At 39.0% G+C, this 13987-nt stretch overlaps 1 protein-coding gene across 1 annotated transcript; it reads right to left on the reverse strand.

The window, feature by feature from the left end:
• Window positions 1–3763: 3763 nt before the first annotated feature.
• On the reverse strand, window positions 3764–13208 carry LOC131239736 (probable sodium/metabolite cotransporter BASS3, chloroplastic). The gene is made up of 5 exons (XM_058237583.1): window positions 12663–13208; window positions 11336–11431; window positions 10452–10758; window positions 10109–10356; window positions 3764–4322 (listed from the first exon to the last, which is right to left on the reverse strand). Exons 1-5 carry the CDS (start codon window positions 13043–13045, stop codon window positions 4082–4084), a joined length of 1275 nt encoding a protein of 424 aa, XP_058093566.1. The 5' UTR covers window positions 13046–13208; the 3' UTR covers window positions 3764–4081.
• Window positions 13209–13987: the final 779 nt, after the last annotated feature.

A 13987-nucleotide genomic window follows, 5' to 3' on the forward strand; every position in this document is an offset into this window, starting at 1 on the left:
ATACTTTTTCTTCTAACAACTCTGGTAGAAGGCGTCTAATCAAGAAAAACAACTTGCAGAGTGGCACATGGACGTGAAATACAGGCCAGCAAGCCTCACAAATGCACATTGCTATTTTTATTTTCTTTTTCGTGTGTTATACACCTGTGTCAGGGAATTACCCAAACACTTGCGACAATGGCACATGGGCCTGAGATCCAAGCCGTCTATCAGTTGGGCTTCATTATTTTTATGCTTTGCTTCTTAGGGCAAGCTTTCATAGAAGTGTAGCCCACATCACAAGAGAAATGGCCTAATTTATTGACCACGGCATTTATATATGGGGCCCACCATTATGTTTATATGCCATACAATCCGTTCATGGGATGATTCCCACCAGAAAGAAGGAAAACACAGATATTAGGCTGACACAAAACTTCCGTGGACCCAACAACGCTTCAATGATAGCGTCCAATCCCCACCGTTTCTTGTGGTTTAGCCTATTTGAATTCTTCGCAAGTCTCTGATATTTGAATTCACATCATAACATGAGCTGGCGCGAAGAATGGATGGAGGGGATATAACAAAGAAGTCACGGTAGGCCCCACAGAGCTTTTGGTTACACGGACTCCCTGTGAATGGGCTTACAGAAATTAGGCATCGACATGTGAGAAAGATGAATAACGGTCGTTTTCAAAAATGGCGTTGGAGAATCACATCGTGAGTGCCACTTGTAACGATGATCAGTCAACATTATTTTTGTCAAAATGCAATGAATTCTCAATGGAGTGTGGCCCACCAAACAACTTGTACTAGAGAAATTTGCTGAGCACGAGAACCCCGCACGCATATTCATGTAAAATCTAACGTTTAAAGTGGGCCACTTTTTTTTTTTTTGGACATCTATACTTCAGCTGCAGCATTACCCAACTCAGGTGGACCATAGGACGCAAAACAAATGGACAACTAAAAATGAACTGTTTTTAACTTATTCAAGCCAGGGTATATTCGAAGGCTGATGTTTATTTATTCAATCGATGATATATTTGGGTTGATTTTCGATTATATAAACCAATCATTATATACATTTGGGCTGATTTTCATTGATCAAAACCACTCGTTTGATTGAGCCCTATTCGATCTTCCATGCCATTCGTATGATTTCGCCAAAATTTTCTAATCTAATCCCGTCATATGCATCAAGCCATTTCGTTGATTCAAGCCAAGTTCTCTTCGAAGGCTGATGGATTGGTAATCCTATTGATGAAATATTTGGTCGGTTTTCAATGATCTAAACCAATTTTATATATTTGGGCTGATTTTCATTGATCAAAACCATTCGTTTGATTGAGCCCTATACGATCTTCCAATCCATTCATATGATTTGGCCTATGTTTTCTTATCCAAACCCTTCATATGCTTCGCGCCATTTCGTTGATACAAGCGAGTTATATTTGATGGTTGATGTTTATTTATTCAATTGATGATATGTTTGGGTTGATTTTCGATTATATAAACCAATCACTGCATATATTTGGGCTGATCTTCATTGATCGAAACCACTCGTTTGATTGTGCCCTATTCGATCTTCTATTCCATTCATATGACTTGGCCTATATTTCATGATCTAAACCCTTCAAATGATTTATCCTATGTTTTCTGATCCATGCCCTTCATATCCTTCGGGCCATTTCATTGATTCAACAGAAGTTATATTCGAAGCATGATGATTGGTAATCCTACTGATGAAATATTTGCGTTGATTTTCAATGATCTAAATCAATTTTATATATTTGGGCTGGTTTTCATTGATTGAAACCATTCGTTTCGATTGAGCCCTATTCGATCTTCCAAGTCATTCACATGATTTGGCCTATGCTTACAGATCTAAACCCTTCATATGCTTAGGTCCATTTCGCTGATTCAAGCCAGTGTATATTCGAAGGCTGATGTTTATTTATTCAATTACTAATATATTAGTGTTGATTTTCTATGATATAAACCACTCATTATATATATTTGGGCTGCTTTTCATTGATCGAAACCACTCGTTTGATTGAGCCCTATTCAATCTTCCTTGCCATGATTTGGCCTATATTTTCTGTTCTAATCTCTTCATATGCTTTGAGCCATTTTATTGATTCAAGCCAAGTTCTCTTGGAATGCAGATGGATTGCTAATCCTATTGACGAAATATTTGGGTCGATTTTGAATGATCTAAGCCAATTTTATATATTTAGGGTGATTTTCATTAATCGAAACCATTCGTTTGATTGAGACCTATACGATCTTACAACCCATTCATATGGTTTGGCATATGTTTTCTGATTCAAACCCATCATATGGTTTGGGCCATTTCACTTATTCAAGCCAGGGTATATTCGAAGGCTGATGTTTATTTATTCAATTGATAATATATTTGGGTTGATTTTCAATTATCTAAACCAATCATTATATATATTTGATCTGATTTTCATTGATCGAAACCACTCGTTTTATTGAGCACTATTCGATCTTCAATGCTATTCATATGATTTGGCCTGTGTTTTTTTATCCAATCCCTTCATCTGCTTCAGCCCATTTCGTTTATTCAAGCCAAGTTCTCTTCGAAGGTTGATGTATTGGTAATCCTATTGATGAAATATTTGGGTCGATTTTCAATGATCTAAACCGACTTTATATATTTGGGCTGATTTACATTGATCAAAACCATTTGTTTGATTGAGCACTATTCTATTTTCCAAGCGAGTCATATGATTTGGCCTATGTTTTCTGATCCAAACCCTTCATATGCTTCAGGCCATTTTGTTGATTCAACACAAGTTATATTCGAAGCCTGATTATCGGTAATCCAATTGATGAAATATTTGGGTTTATTAGAATGGTAGGCACACCTAGGCAAAATGGTCTGATTTTTTTTAGGCCTAAGGTCAAAGAAGAGAACTTTGATACTCGGGCAGAGTGACTGAGCATGTGTCACATGCTCCATGCTGGAAAACATGCCTACGCATGTATAGGCATGATTGTGCCTATTTTCATGACCTTGCAGTCTCCCAAGCTGCCTTTTATTAATTTCGCTATTGTCATGACCCAGCCATGTCTCCCTGATCTAGGTTGAACATTTCAGCTTTTTAGCATGGGAAAACCAATTCAATCGGACTAGTACAGTTAAATTCCAAAAATGGAGGACATCAAATTCTCTAGCCTGAGAGATTCATCAGAGATGTAGAGAGTGGATTGGAAGAGGAAGACCTGACAGCTTGGGTTGTTTGAAACCATCTGGGTCAAATGGTTAGGCTGATGAATGCAAATCCATTAGACCCTGACCTGGAATAGTTGGTGGTTCTGGTGAGCCGGAACAACAACCCAGGTTTTAAAACATTGATCTCACGTTGAAACCATATCCGTGAAGAGTTGAAACCGACCGTGACCATCGACTAAGATCGTGAGGCCCAGCTGACTTTTCAACTACAATAAAAGTAAACCACTCAATGATGCATTGGTTAAGTTCCTGGATTCAATTCCCTCCAGACGCCGTCGACTCGCAAGTCAGACACAGAACCGACATTCACAACAAGTCAACTCAGTACGTTTTAGAACTATCGTTTAAATGGATATCTAAGACTCTTGAGAGGTGAAATTCTATGAAATGAACTCCTAAGATCATGTGCTTGTGAGTGCCCACATGCATTCTATGAAATGAACTCCTCAGATCATGTGCTTGTGAGTGCCCACATGCAAATTGACTGTTACAAACTGAATCGCAAGAGAAACCACAGCAATCGAACCTCAGAAGCATGCAAACCCCTCTATTTTCATTCCAAGATAGCGGCCATATACAAAATTACAATGAGGCGAGCCCCGTTTACTCAACAAAACTATAGCCTCAGAGCAGAAGCACAAACATGCATTGAACTTCCACTGATGAGCTGCGTGCGGAACCTATGACTGCTGTAGTACACACACTGTTAGAACACTATTTATCTATACTCAGTTACTCATGAACAATGGTACCGGTATAAGATTTCCGATCTGCCTGTTTGCTTTGAAGCCAGGGGAAAGAGTGCCACAGCACTCATGTGCACATGCAACACTGATTTCCTCAGGCATTGAGGTGAGTGTTGCTGATTTGGGGAAAAATCTGCTTTGGTATGTCTCTGATCCGGTACCCATTGCCCCAAAATGAAGCAAGATATAGGCCCATGATGGCCATGGCAACGACGGAGCATGCTGGGGGAACTGCTTGGCTGCTTCCTAGGAACTGCGTAGCAAGAAGACCAGCGAGAGTGGAGCTCTGCATTCCCGTACATAATGATATCGTTCTGCATACGCTCTCCTCTTGTCTGGAAGGCCACAAAAATTCATCAGCTTGGGTTTTTAACCAAGTGCTTGAAAAGAACCAAAAAGAGAGAGAGGTACTGTGCAAGTCACCAAACAAAATCTTGCAAATTATTTTTCGTTAAGGAGAAAATGGATGCAAAATGGTGACAAATTCAAGTCCTATATGGAAATGACTTCCTATGCATTTTTTATTTATGCAAAATCTAAATATATGTATAGATGAGATCTTTTTTCTTTCTTTCTTCTCTATGGCTACATGGAGAGGAAATTCATGAAGGTTGGCATGTTGTTCGTTTTCTGCACGGTCCATGGGAAGCTGCAGTTTTGTATTTTAGTATTTCCAAAACAGCTAAAAGAGATGGGTTAATTAATCATCAGTCTTAATTTCCAACTTGTATCATGAATAGAGTAATAGAACAATCACAAACCTGAATGGAGTATTAGAATGCAAAGATCCACTTGCCTCTAGAGACATAGGAGTTGTCCTGCTTCCATATCACTGCATACACGCAGCATACGCCGACAAGAATGGAACAGTTTATTCAGTACATCCAGTAGTCCTTGGACTGGAATCCTCTACACAGTGGACACAATACCCAAGCTCCATGGGCCGGCTATGTTGTGTGTGTGACATTGCTTCATACATCAGGTGCGCCCCTGATGTTAAGCCTGTGGCCAAAAATCGGCCAATCCGCAACCCAGGTGGGCCACACCACGGACAAGGAACCATTAGAGGGGACGCCAACCAAAGGTTACCTAGATCACTTCCACTCTAGTTCCCAGCCAAAGGTTATCTAGATCACTTCCAATCTAGTATGCAGGAACGAATACATGGTACACTACTTCCTTCAATACATGTTATACCATCGGTAGGGTCATGTGTCCCTCTAGTAAATACAATCAAGTCTATGCAATATTGTTTTTATGCTAATTCACATTGTGATTTATATCTGAAATGACGAGTGTTATTACTAAAGACCACGGTAATCATTTCCTCCAATACAAAGTACACTAGGGGATAGGATCATGTGAGCTAGATAGCACATACACTTCAAATCTATGCAGTATAGTTTTATCTATAAACTTATATTATGATTTATATATGAATGAAATTGTGAGCATTATTATTGAAGATGTGCATGCATAGTATCATATTATATGCATGCTACTAGCCTACTACATAAGCTAAAAGGGTAAATCCCTACATTCTAAATATCTATACATGTAACATTGAGCAGCCAGAGGCAATTATTTCCCACAAGTAGTTTTTGCAGAGCTTTGAACTTCGGATTTCCAAGGAACATGGGAAGAGATTCAAGAGAAAGGTGAGGGCATTTATGTAACTTGGAAATCTATGCGTGCTTGGCAACCAAGCAGTGTAGATTTTACTTGCTCAACCCCATCAACAGGGCAAATTTTACCCACTCCACTATGTATAAGAGCATTTCTGCATTTTTAAAATTTTGAAGCTAATCACCTGCATGCAGTTTTCCAGAACATTTCCAGATAAATCCTCTACAATAGGCCGGGACTTCAGTTTTTGAATCTAGGTCATCTACCAATGATCCAAAAGTTTATCCAACAGGTCTCACCTTAGATGGGGTATGTAAAAACAAAAAACAAAAAAAAAAAAAAAACAAAAAAAACAAAACAAAAAAAACAAAAAAAAACAAAAAAAACAAAAAAACAAAAAAACAAAAACAAAAACAAAAACAAAAACAAAACAAAACAAAACACAAGAAAGCCTCTCTTATATTGGGATATTGTATCCCCTTGATATTTGACTCTATTCCTTTGAATTTAGCTGGTCTACATAACCTTCATGAAATTGAGGGTTTGAAATACCTTAACTTCGAACATTGAAAAGGACCAAGATCCAACAGCCAATGCCAAGACATATACCATCTGGTGTCACTCTCCTAGATTAAAAAATAACTCCCCTTTTACAACAACACATCCACCCCTCTATCCACGTCTTGTACATTGCTTCCTCACTACATGGAGAGAGAGATAGCATCGAAATTTTATAATGGCAGAAATGCTCACCACTCATGAGGCTAAACATGTAAAATCTAACCGTTGGTTGCTAAACAGGAGTGACCTATAAATTACCTAAACAACCTTACCTCTATTTGAAATCCTTTTTCGATGTGATCTTAAAAATCCAAGGTTCACGACCGAAAACTAATGGGGCTAGGAAATTCCCCCCTAGCTACATATATATACTAGAGCCATCAACTATAGAACTCATATCGTGGACATACATCTATAAATGTTCTTACTAAATATGTGTCCTTGCTAGGGTTGATTTTGAAGGCTTCCTTGTTGCATGGCAAAGGGGCATGAGTGGCAGGAGCGGTAGGGATTAGAGATTGGCCTTCTTGGCCAGGATTTGGGCTTTGTAGGGAAGCGGAACAATAGGTGCTTTCATAATAGAAATATGAGGACTACTAATGTTTTCGGGAGGGCTAAATCTGATGTAATGGATTGGGCTTCAAGTATCAAGGGCCTTAAGGATTTTGCTTTGCACCCTCTTATTAGATGATTTTGTAAATAGCAAGGCTTTTACCTCTTCTTAATAAAATACTATCACCATTCAAAAAAAATGTCCTTGCCAATTTTTGTCCTATAGCATCCATATGTATGCGAATCAAAGGGGACTAAAACACCAAGTGTACGCAGTGGGTAAAGCGCGTGAGATCTATGAGGCCCACGACGTTATGCATGTGACATCCACTCCGTCCATGAAGTCTCCTTCTCATTTTTCACCATGTAGCACAAAAATAGCCCAATACAAAACTCAAGTTGGCCACACCATGGGGAACAATATAAAATCACACATAAAACCTCTAAGTTCATGTAATGTAGCCCTTGATTTTAGGATCATGCTCATTTTTGGCGTGTTAGTTCGTCTAACTGTGGCCCTTGATTTTTGGATGATGCTGATTTTTGGGGTGTCAGTTCATCCTGGTCAGATGCAACTTATGAGGGGGTTGGATGGGACATACAAACTATGGTCTATGGTGGGTTCCACAAACCAACTTATGGTTCGTGCATTGTTACCTAAATCACTAACCTACGTAAGTTTTCCGTTATGAAAATTGCATTCCAAATAATGGGTATTTCGTGGATCATGGTTCTATACCCTTAGTGTTGGTTTAGTTACAATGTAAAGATACAGAGACAAGAAAAGTATGACACTCCAACATGCTACAAAGGAAGGGTAGCCTACCGGCTCACATTGGACACCCATGTATTTGTAAAGGTATTGATCAAGCCTAAATATTGCATATTTATCCTCTCAATTGCACTGGTCTCAGATGCATTTAAGTGACAAAATTGATCTAATGAGATATGTTTTCTACACTGCATACATGCTTAAATGGATGATTTAAAGCTCAAAAAGAGATTAAGCTCAAAGGCGATGAAGAATTGGAGATTTGGAAGACACTATTGAAGATTTCAAGTGATAAATATTCAAGAAAACCAAGCACTAAAGGATGGAGAAAAGACTGAAAAATCAAACAGTTCAATAACAGAAATAATAGACTGTTCAGTCCCACCTAGGGTTATTTCGGTCCGACCAAAAGTGCCCAAGACAGTCCAGCAAGAAATAGTGATTTTCAGACTTAATTCGGCTCGAAGCTTAGGCGCAACCGGATTGATGTTTGGTACCACCAAAGGAGGATTCGGTGTGACCTAAAAGGAGATAGAGACTTCAGACATTATGATGAAATTCAGCTGTAACCGAAGGAATATTCATCTGGACTCAGTGCGACTTTGGTGCGATCAAAGGTTGTCGTCGGTGCGACCAAAGCGTAACAAAAGTGCGAAAATTTGAAGTTGATCTAAAGTCGATGTTGATTTTTCCTATTTAAAGGAGTGTTTTAGGCTGTTGTAGATACGAATTAGGGCTTGGAAGAGAGATTAAGGGGTGACAGAGCTTCCACATAGCCGTTCTTCTTCTTCAATCCTTCGTTTTTAGTTTGTCTTTTAGGTTTTTCTTTTGTTTTTGTTCTAGGATGTTAGCCATGGTTGGCTAATCTCTTAGCTAAGGCTAAGGGATTAACCTTTTGATGATATTTAATAGTTAATTCGTTTTCAATGAAAGTTTTAGGTTATTTATATTGAATTGTGATTGAATTCCTAAATTGGGGAAGGAATCAATCTATAAATTTGATTGATCTATTGTCGCCTCCGGGTACATTGAATGTTTTCGATTCCCTGCGATGTGATTACCTAAATCTTCATGAGATATCAAGTTTATTGTGATTCTAATCTATGTTGGATGTTTATAATTGATATTATTGCATTATCTTATGATTAGAACAGATTGGGATCTAATTCTACTTGAGTTATCAACTTGAGAAAATGAATAGGTTCAAAATCTATTGATTGGGGATTCCTGGATCCTTAGTTATTTTTATTGATTGTTTTAAACATTTCTATTTCACTGAATTAAAAACTAGACAACCATTTACCTTTAGATTAGTTCTGGTTGTGTTTCTCATTTCCTAAGGATTCAGCATCGGTCTTATTGAGTTATTACTGCATCGCAGCCCTGCAATTGGTGTTGCCAACCCTTGGGTTCGATCAGGTATGCCCTAAATAAAAGAAACGCAGTCTTATACTAGGACTATGGGGGTTTTGTCAACTACCTTCCGTAATCTGTGAACTACAAAAAACTGGACGTCTAAATGAAATAACTAATTAGAACAAGCTGAAGATATCAAAAGGAGCTACATGTTTTGACTAAAACAAAATCTGAGAAGAAAATGAACAAGAAACAATAATCAGACCTAACAAGTACATTAGACAACAGGTACAGCGTCTGAGGAAAAAGCTAGTTGTGGAATTCACCGAGGAAAAAAAAAAATATCAGGACTCACATTCTCTTGTGCCAAATAGACATTAAACTAGCAAAACTAGACATGGGTGTGTTTTTTAATGCCAAATAGACACAAGTAGGGAACCCTTTTTTCACTTCTATCATAATCGCTCACTAATGCAACAAAACAGATATGGAATTGGCAAGTTCTTTCCACAAATACTACAGGCAACTGTATCTAACTGAAACCAAGTGACATGGAGAAAATCTCAAGAAAAAGCCACAAACATGACATCAATAAATAGAATTGCAAAGAGAAAAACACCTACTGTTTACGTAATCACCACACCTACTGTTTACCTAATCACCGTAATTGCTGGTGAACTGATTTAGAAATACAATTATCTAGTTTAGGGTATTTCTCTCTTACTTATGATTGGAATGCAGAAAACTGCGTGTTACGTTGAATGATCCGACCCAAACTAGGTAATAGTGGTCCTAATTCTTCTTCTTCTTCATCATCTAAGCCTTATCCCAAGTTCCCAACTAATTGGGGTCAGGTACATGAATCCTTTTACATCATTCCACTCTTTCAAAGGCCATAACTTCAGAACGCCCTAGCATGAGTTTGGAATGTCATATTGTTCAGATTCATGATGGAACTATGGCATAATTTTTATTTTTATTTTTTGAAGTTATGGTAAAAGTTTGACACTGGCTGCCAGCTTGACGCAACCCTCTCCTGTAACTGGGCTTGGGACCAGCAATAGAGCACAAAACTCCCACAGGCACAATATAATAGACTACTAAATAGGTTGGTTACAATCAAGCGCTACCTAATTGCCTACTAAATAGGTTGATTACAATCAAATACTTAACAGTGGTCCTAATTACGGTCATAAATCAGAGCACGAAAGAGTTAAACAACACAGAACAAGATCCAACAAGGAGAAAAATTACCTCAAAAATGGGATTTTCGATAACCAGTATCCCATAGTAAATGCCATAAAATGGAATGCGAGTATTGGTACAAGCAATCGGACACCATCGGCAGACAAGATCTGATTCCGATTTATCGCAAGAGGGCTGCCTATACATAAGGAAGTACAGACCATGGCAACAAATGGCATGATCGGTTGAATAACATTCACAATCGGTTTGGCGTAAGTATTGAGTGTGAGGCCTAGAGTAATCGGAACAAGCACCACCTACAAGATCAATGAACAATGGTTCATTAAACCATCCAAGAAACCATTCGTGATTACTCGTGATAGACGATCCTCCATGGGCACGTCATGTTTACCTGCAAGATTGACTTGGACATGGCAACCACATCGACTGGCACTACAGATCCGATCAGAAGACCAGTAAGAAGAGGGGTAATCAGCGCAGACGATATGGTCGTTGTACTGGTCAGTAGAATACTCAAAGCCACGTCTCCTTTGCTCAAGAAACTGGCGTAACTTGACAGCTGGGCACCCGCAACACAACAAGTGAGGATGAAACCAGCATAGAACATGGGAGGTGCCCCGAATGCTCTTGCAATCAACAGGCCCAGCAGCGGTTTAAGCACATACTGCGCCATAAACCCAACAGATAGTGATAAAGGTCTGCAGCAGATAAGCCGTAAAAATCTTGGAATAGATTCGAAATAAAAAAATGAAATGAAATAAACAGCAGTTCGACTAATATGAAAAAGCAAATTCGAAATAATCAAAATTTGAATACCATATGTGATAGATGCATCCATATGCAAAGATACGTACTTGCCTTTTTTTCCTGTTTTATCTTACATGGATACAGGCAGAGGTATGCCATATGATGCATGTATCCATATCTCATTCGCAGTGAAAAGATGGACTGCTGAATCAGAAGGACCAACATCGAACATATCGTATGCGATACGATGGCTAAGTGCCCATGCATGCAAAGACACCAAAGTATAGCTTTGGCATTCTCATAAAATATACAAGTAGGACCCATGGTTCACTGATCTAGATTATTGGTCTTTGGAACCCACCATTTATGGATCATGCCCAAAAACTATATGCACTGATACAGCATGAGTATCCCAAGTCCATAGCAGTGTTGCATCCGTGCTGATGATGAATTTAAGTTCCTGGGCATCCTGTATCTTTTCTGTTTTGGGATTTGTAATCGTGCACGAAACAAGGAATGGGGAAGCACCTTTGAAATGCAAGAGCGAAATCATCGACGGACAGCCGAATTCCAATGGATAACATAATCCCGCCAAGAGCAGGAGCATAATAGTCTTTTGATACCCTAGAGCAGAAGGCAAGGGCTCAATTTGAAAAGCTTATTCCAGTCTTTCATGACAAGAAAATTAATAATAAAATAACATATTTTGTTTCAAAGGGCCATCCAAGATTCATGGAATAGTTAAAATGAGAGGCCATTTCATTGCATTACAATGTACAGTCTGCTCCAAATCTGATGAAGGTGGACCAGTGGATCAGAGGGGCACCCCCATGCACTGCATCTTGGCTGATTGAAAGGTGGGTCATAACTGGATCAGGCAATCTCCATTTCCAATGGTATTGCAGCATTTATGGAAGGAACAAAGACCACTTTGATCCAAAAATGACTCCTCTTCTCATCAGGGAGACTTTCAGGCAAGGTGCACGCCGAGGCCCCTCTGATCCTCAGTCGATCTTGATCGAAGGTTGCCCGCCATGCAGTGCACATGACAATGCAATAAGAGGGAATGTGGGGCCCACCTCTGGTTAAGTCGTTAAGATCGACCCTTGAATAAAATGGTGTGCACATGATTTGCATCTAGCACAGAGATCTCCTTGATCAAAAGTTGGGCCACCACTAGATCAGGATGCTCTACACTTCTGATGGTGTCATCACATTTATTTGGGAGAATGAAGTTTAACTGATCCAAGAGTGACCCACATCCCAATAAGGGTGATCTTCAATCAAGGTGCAATGTAATGCACATGGCAATAGCCCCTCTGTTCCAACGGTTGATCATGATCAGAGATTGGCCCCACAACTGTGTGCATAGTTATGTAATGAGAGACTCTTTCTTGGATCATTCCACTTCATGTCAATGATTTTTCCCTTCTTTTTAGTTTTTCTTTCCTTTTTGTGACAGAATGAGTGCAGAGATAGAAAGCCACTGAAAATTCCCAAAAAAATTCCATTTTGAAAAAACAGAAATATTGAATAATTCTGCAATTTCCGGAGAACAAATACAAACGTGCATTTGGATGCACTAACGAATTGAACTGCAATAATTAGTCCAAGTACATGGAAATAACTAAAAATCTCAATTTCCTTCCTTATGTATGGCTCGAAATTGCGATTTCATTACTTTCAAGCTCAATTCGAAAAGAATGCATCCTTCTACTACTCTTCTCCTCTTAACGAACCAAACTTTCACAATTCCAATTCACTCGCGCATCCAAAGGCACCCACAATAAAAATTAAAAAAAAAAATCGAAACCCTCTTCAAGAAGTGAAACAAAGTAAAGAGGAAGAGAATTACCACGCGAAACTGACGGGATTGACGAGAGCGACAACTGCAGTGGCAGCAACAACATAAGGTAGCATTGCCGACAGGAGCTGAGAATTAGATTCGCTCTTCACTTCATCGGAGAAGTAGCTAGGGTTGGCCCCGAAAGAGAGGAACGAGACATTGCTTCGTCGCCTCTGAAACCCGACTCTGTCTATTAATGAGAAAGAAGAAAACGAAGAAAAAGAAGAAGAAAAAGAAGAAGAGCAGAAGATTGATTGGGATGGAGAGGTTTTAACGAAGGAAGATGGTGTTTTTTTGGTAGAGTTGGGTGGAGGGAAGAAGGACGATGAAAGCCGTGAGGAATTGCTGAAGGAGATTGCGCGTGGAAAACAGCCACAAGGAAGAGTGGCCATTGCAGGAAAGAAAAACGAAAGAAAGAGAGACGTTTGGATTTTGGATTTGTAGCACGATTTTCTTGAAGGTTTTTTTTTTTTTTTTTTTTTTTTTTGGATTTTATTTTCAGCGTTTGCTGGGAGGGAAAGAAGGAGAAGTTTATGCGAAGTGAAGATGAAAGATGCTTCACCAGTGGCTATTGCTTCAATGGAGATTTATAGATTTTTCTCTCAGTTCGTTTTTTTTCCTCTGTCGCGACTAAGAATTAACCGTCTGTCGCCACTAAATTGAGCACACGTAGTGAGTTTTCCCATGATCTGAACCGTTAGTTAAATCTGTGATACACAGAATACCCTAGAAAAAAGACTTAGAACGGATTATCAATCCAGTAATATGACTTTAGAACAACTAATCTTCCAATGGTTATTATTCAATTCTAAAATCAAAGGTTAGGATCATCGTTGAAACGTGATTATGGTAATGGCTTTTACTTATAATGATGTTATGGACGGTTCATGTTTCACATCATGGGACTATCTCAGCATGTGGGTCCAGAAGCTGGCGACATATGCTGAGTCAGAACGATATCTTCTCTCTTTTTTTCACGGCAGATATCCTCTCTCTTTTTTCACGGCAGAAAGAGAACTGATCACCTACAAACCGCTGCATACTAATTTAGCATACAGCCACATATTTACGGTTGCTACTGCACGAAATCTGAACAATTCACTGGTGGGACCAAGATAGAGATTACACACAGAAATTCAGACTGGCTACCTTATTATTAGATCACTGGCAATAAAACCAATGGACAGATGTATAGCTTAATGTATTAAAGGGCATTATAAAATGTGGACCGGTGAGATTTGACATAAGATTAATCTTCAAGGTGGGGTCCACCTTTTAATGACTTTGGATTTACCTAAAATGTTACCTGTTAGCTAGAAAGATGGGTTGAATGC

Source organism: Magnolia sinica, chromosome 3, assembly GCF_029962835.1.
Source record: "Magnolia sinica isolate HGM2019 chromosome 3, MsV1, whole genome shotgun sequence".
Lineage (NCBI taxonomy): Eukaryota > Viridiplantae > Streptophyta > Magnoliopsida > Magnoliales > Magnoliaceae > Magnolia > Magnolia sinica.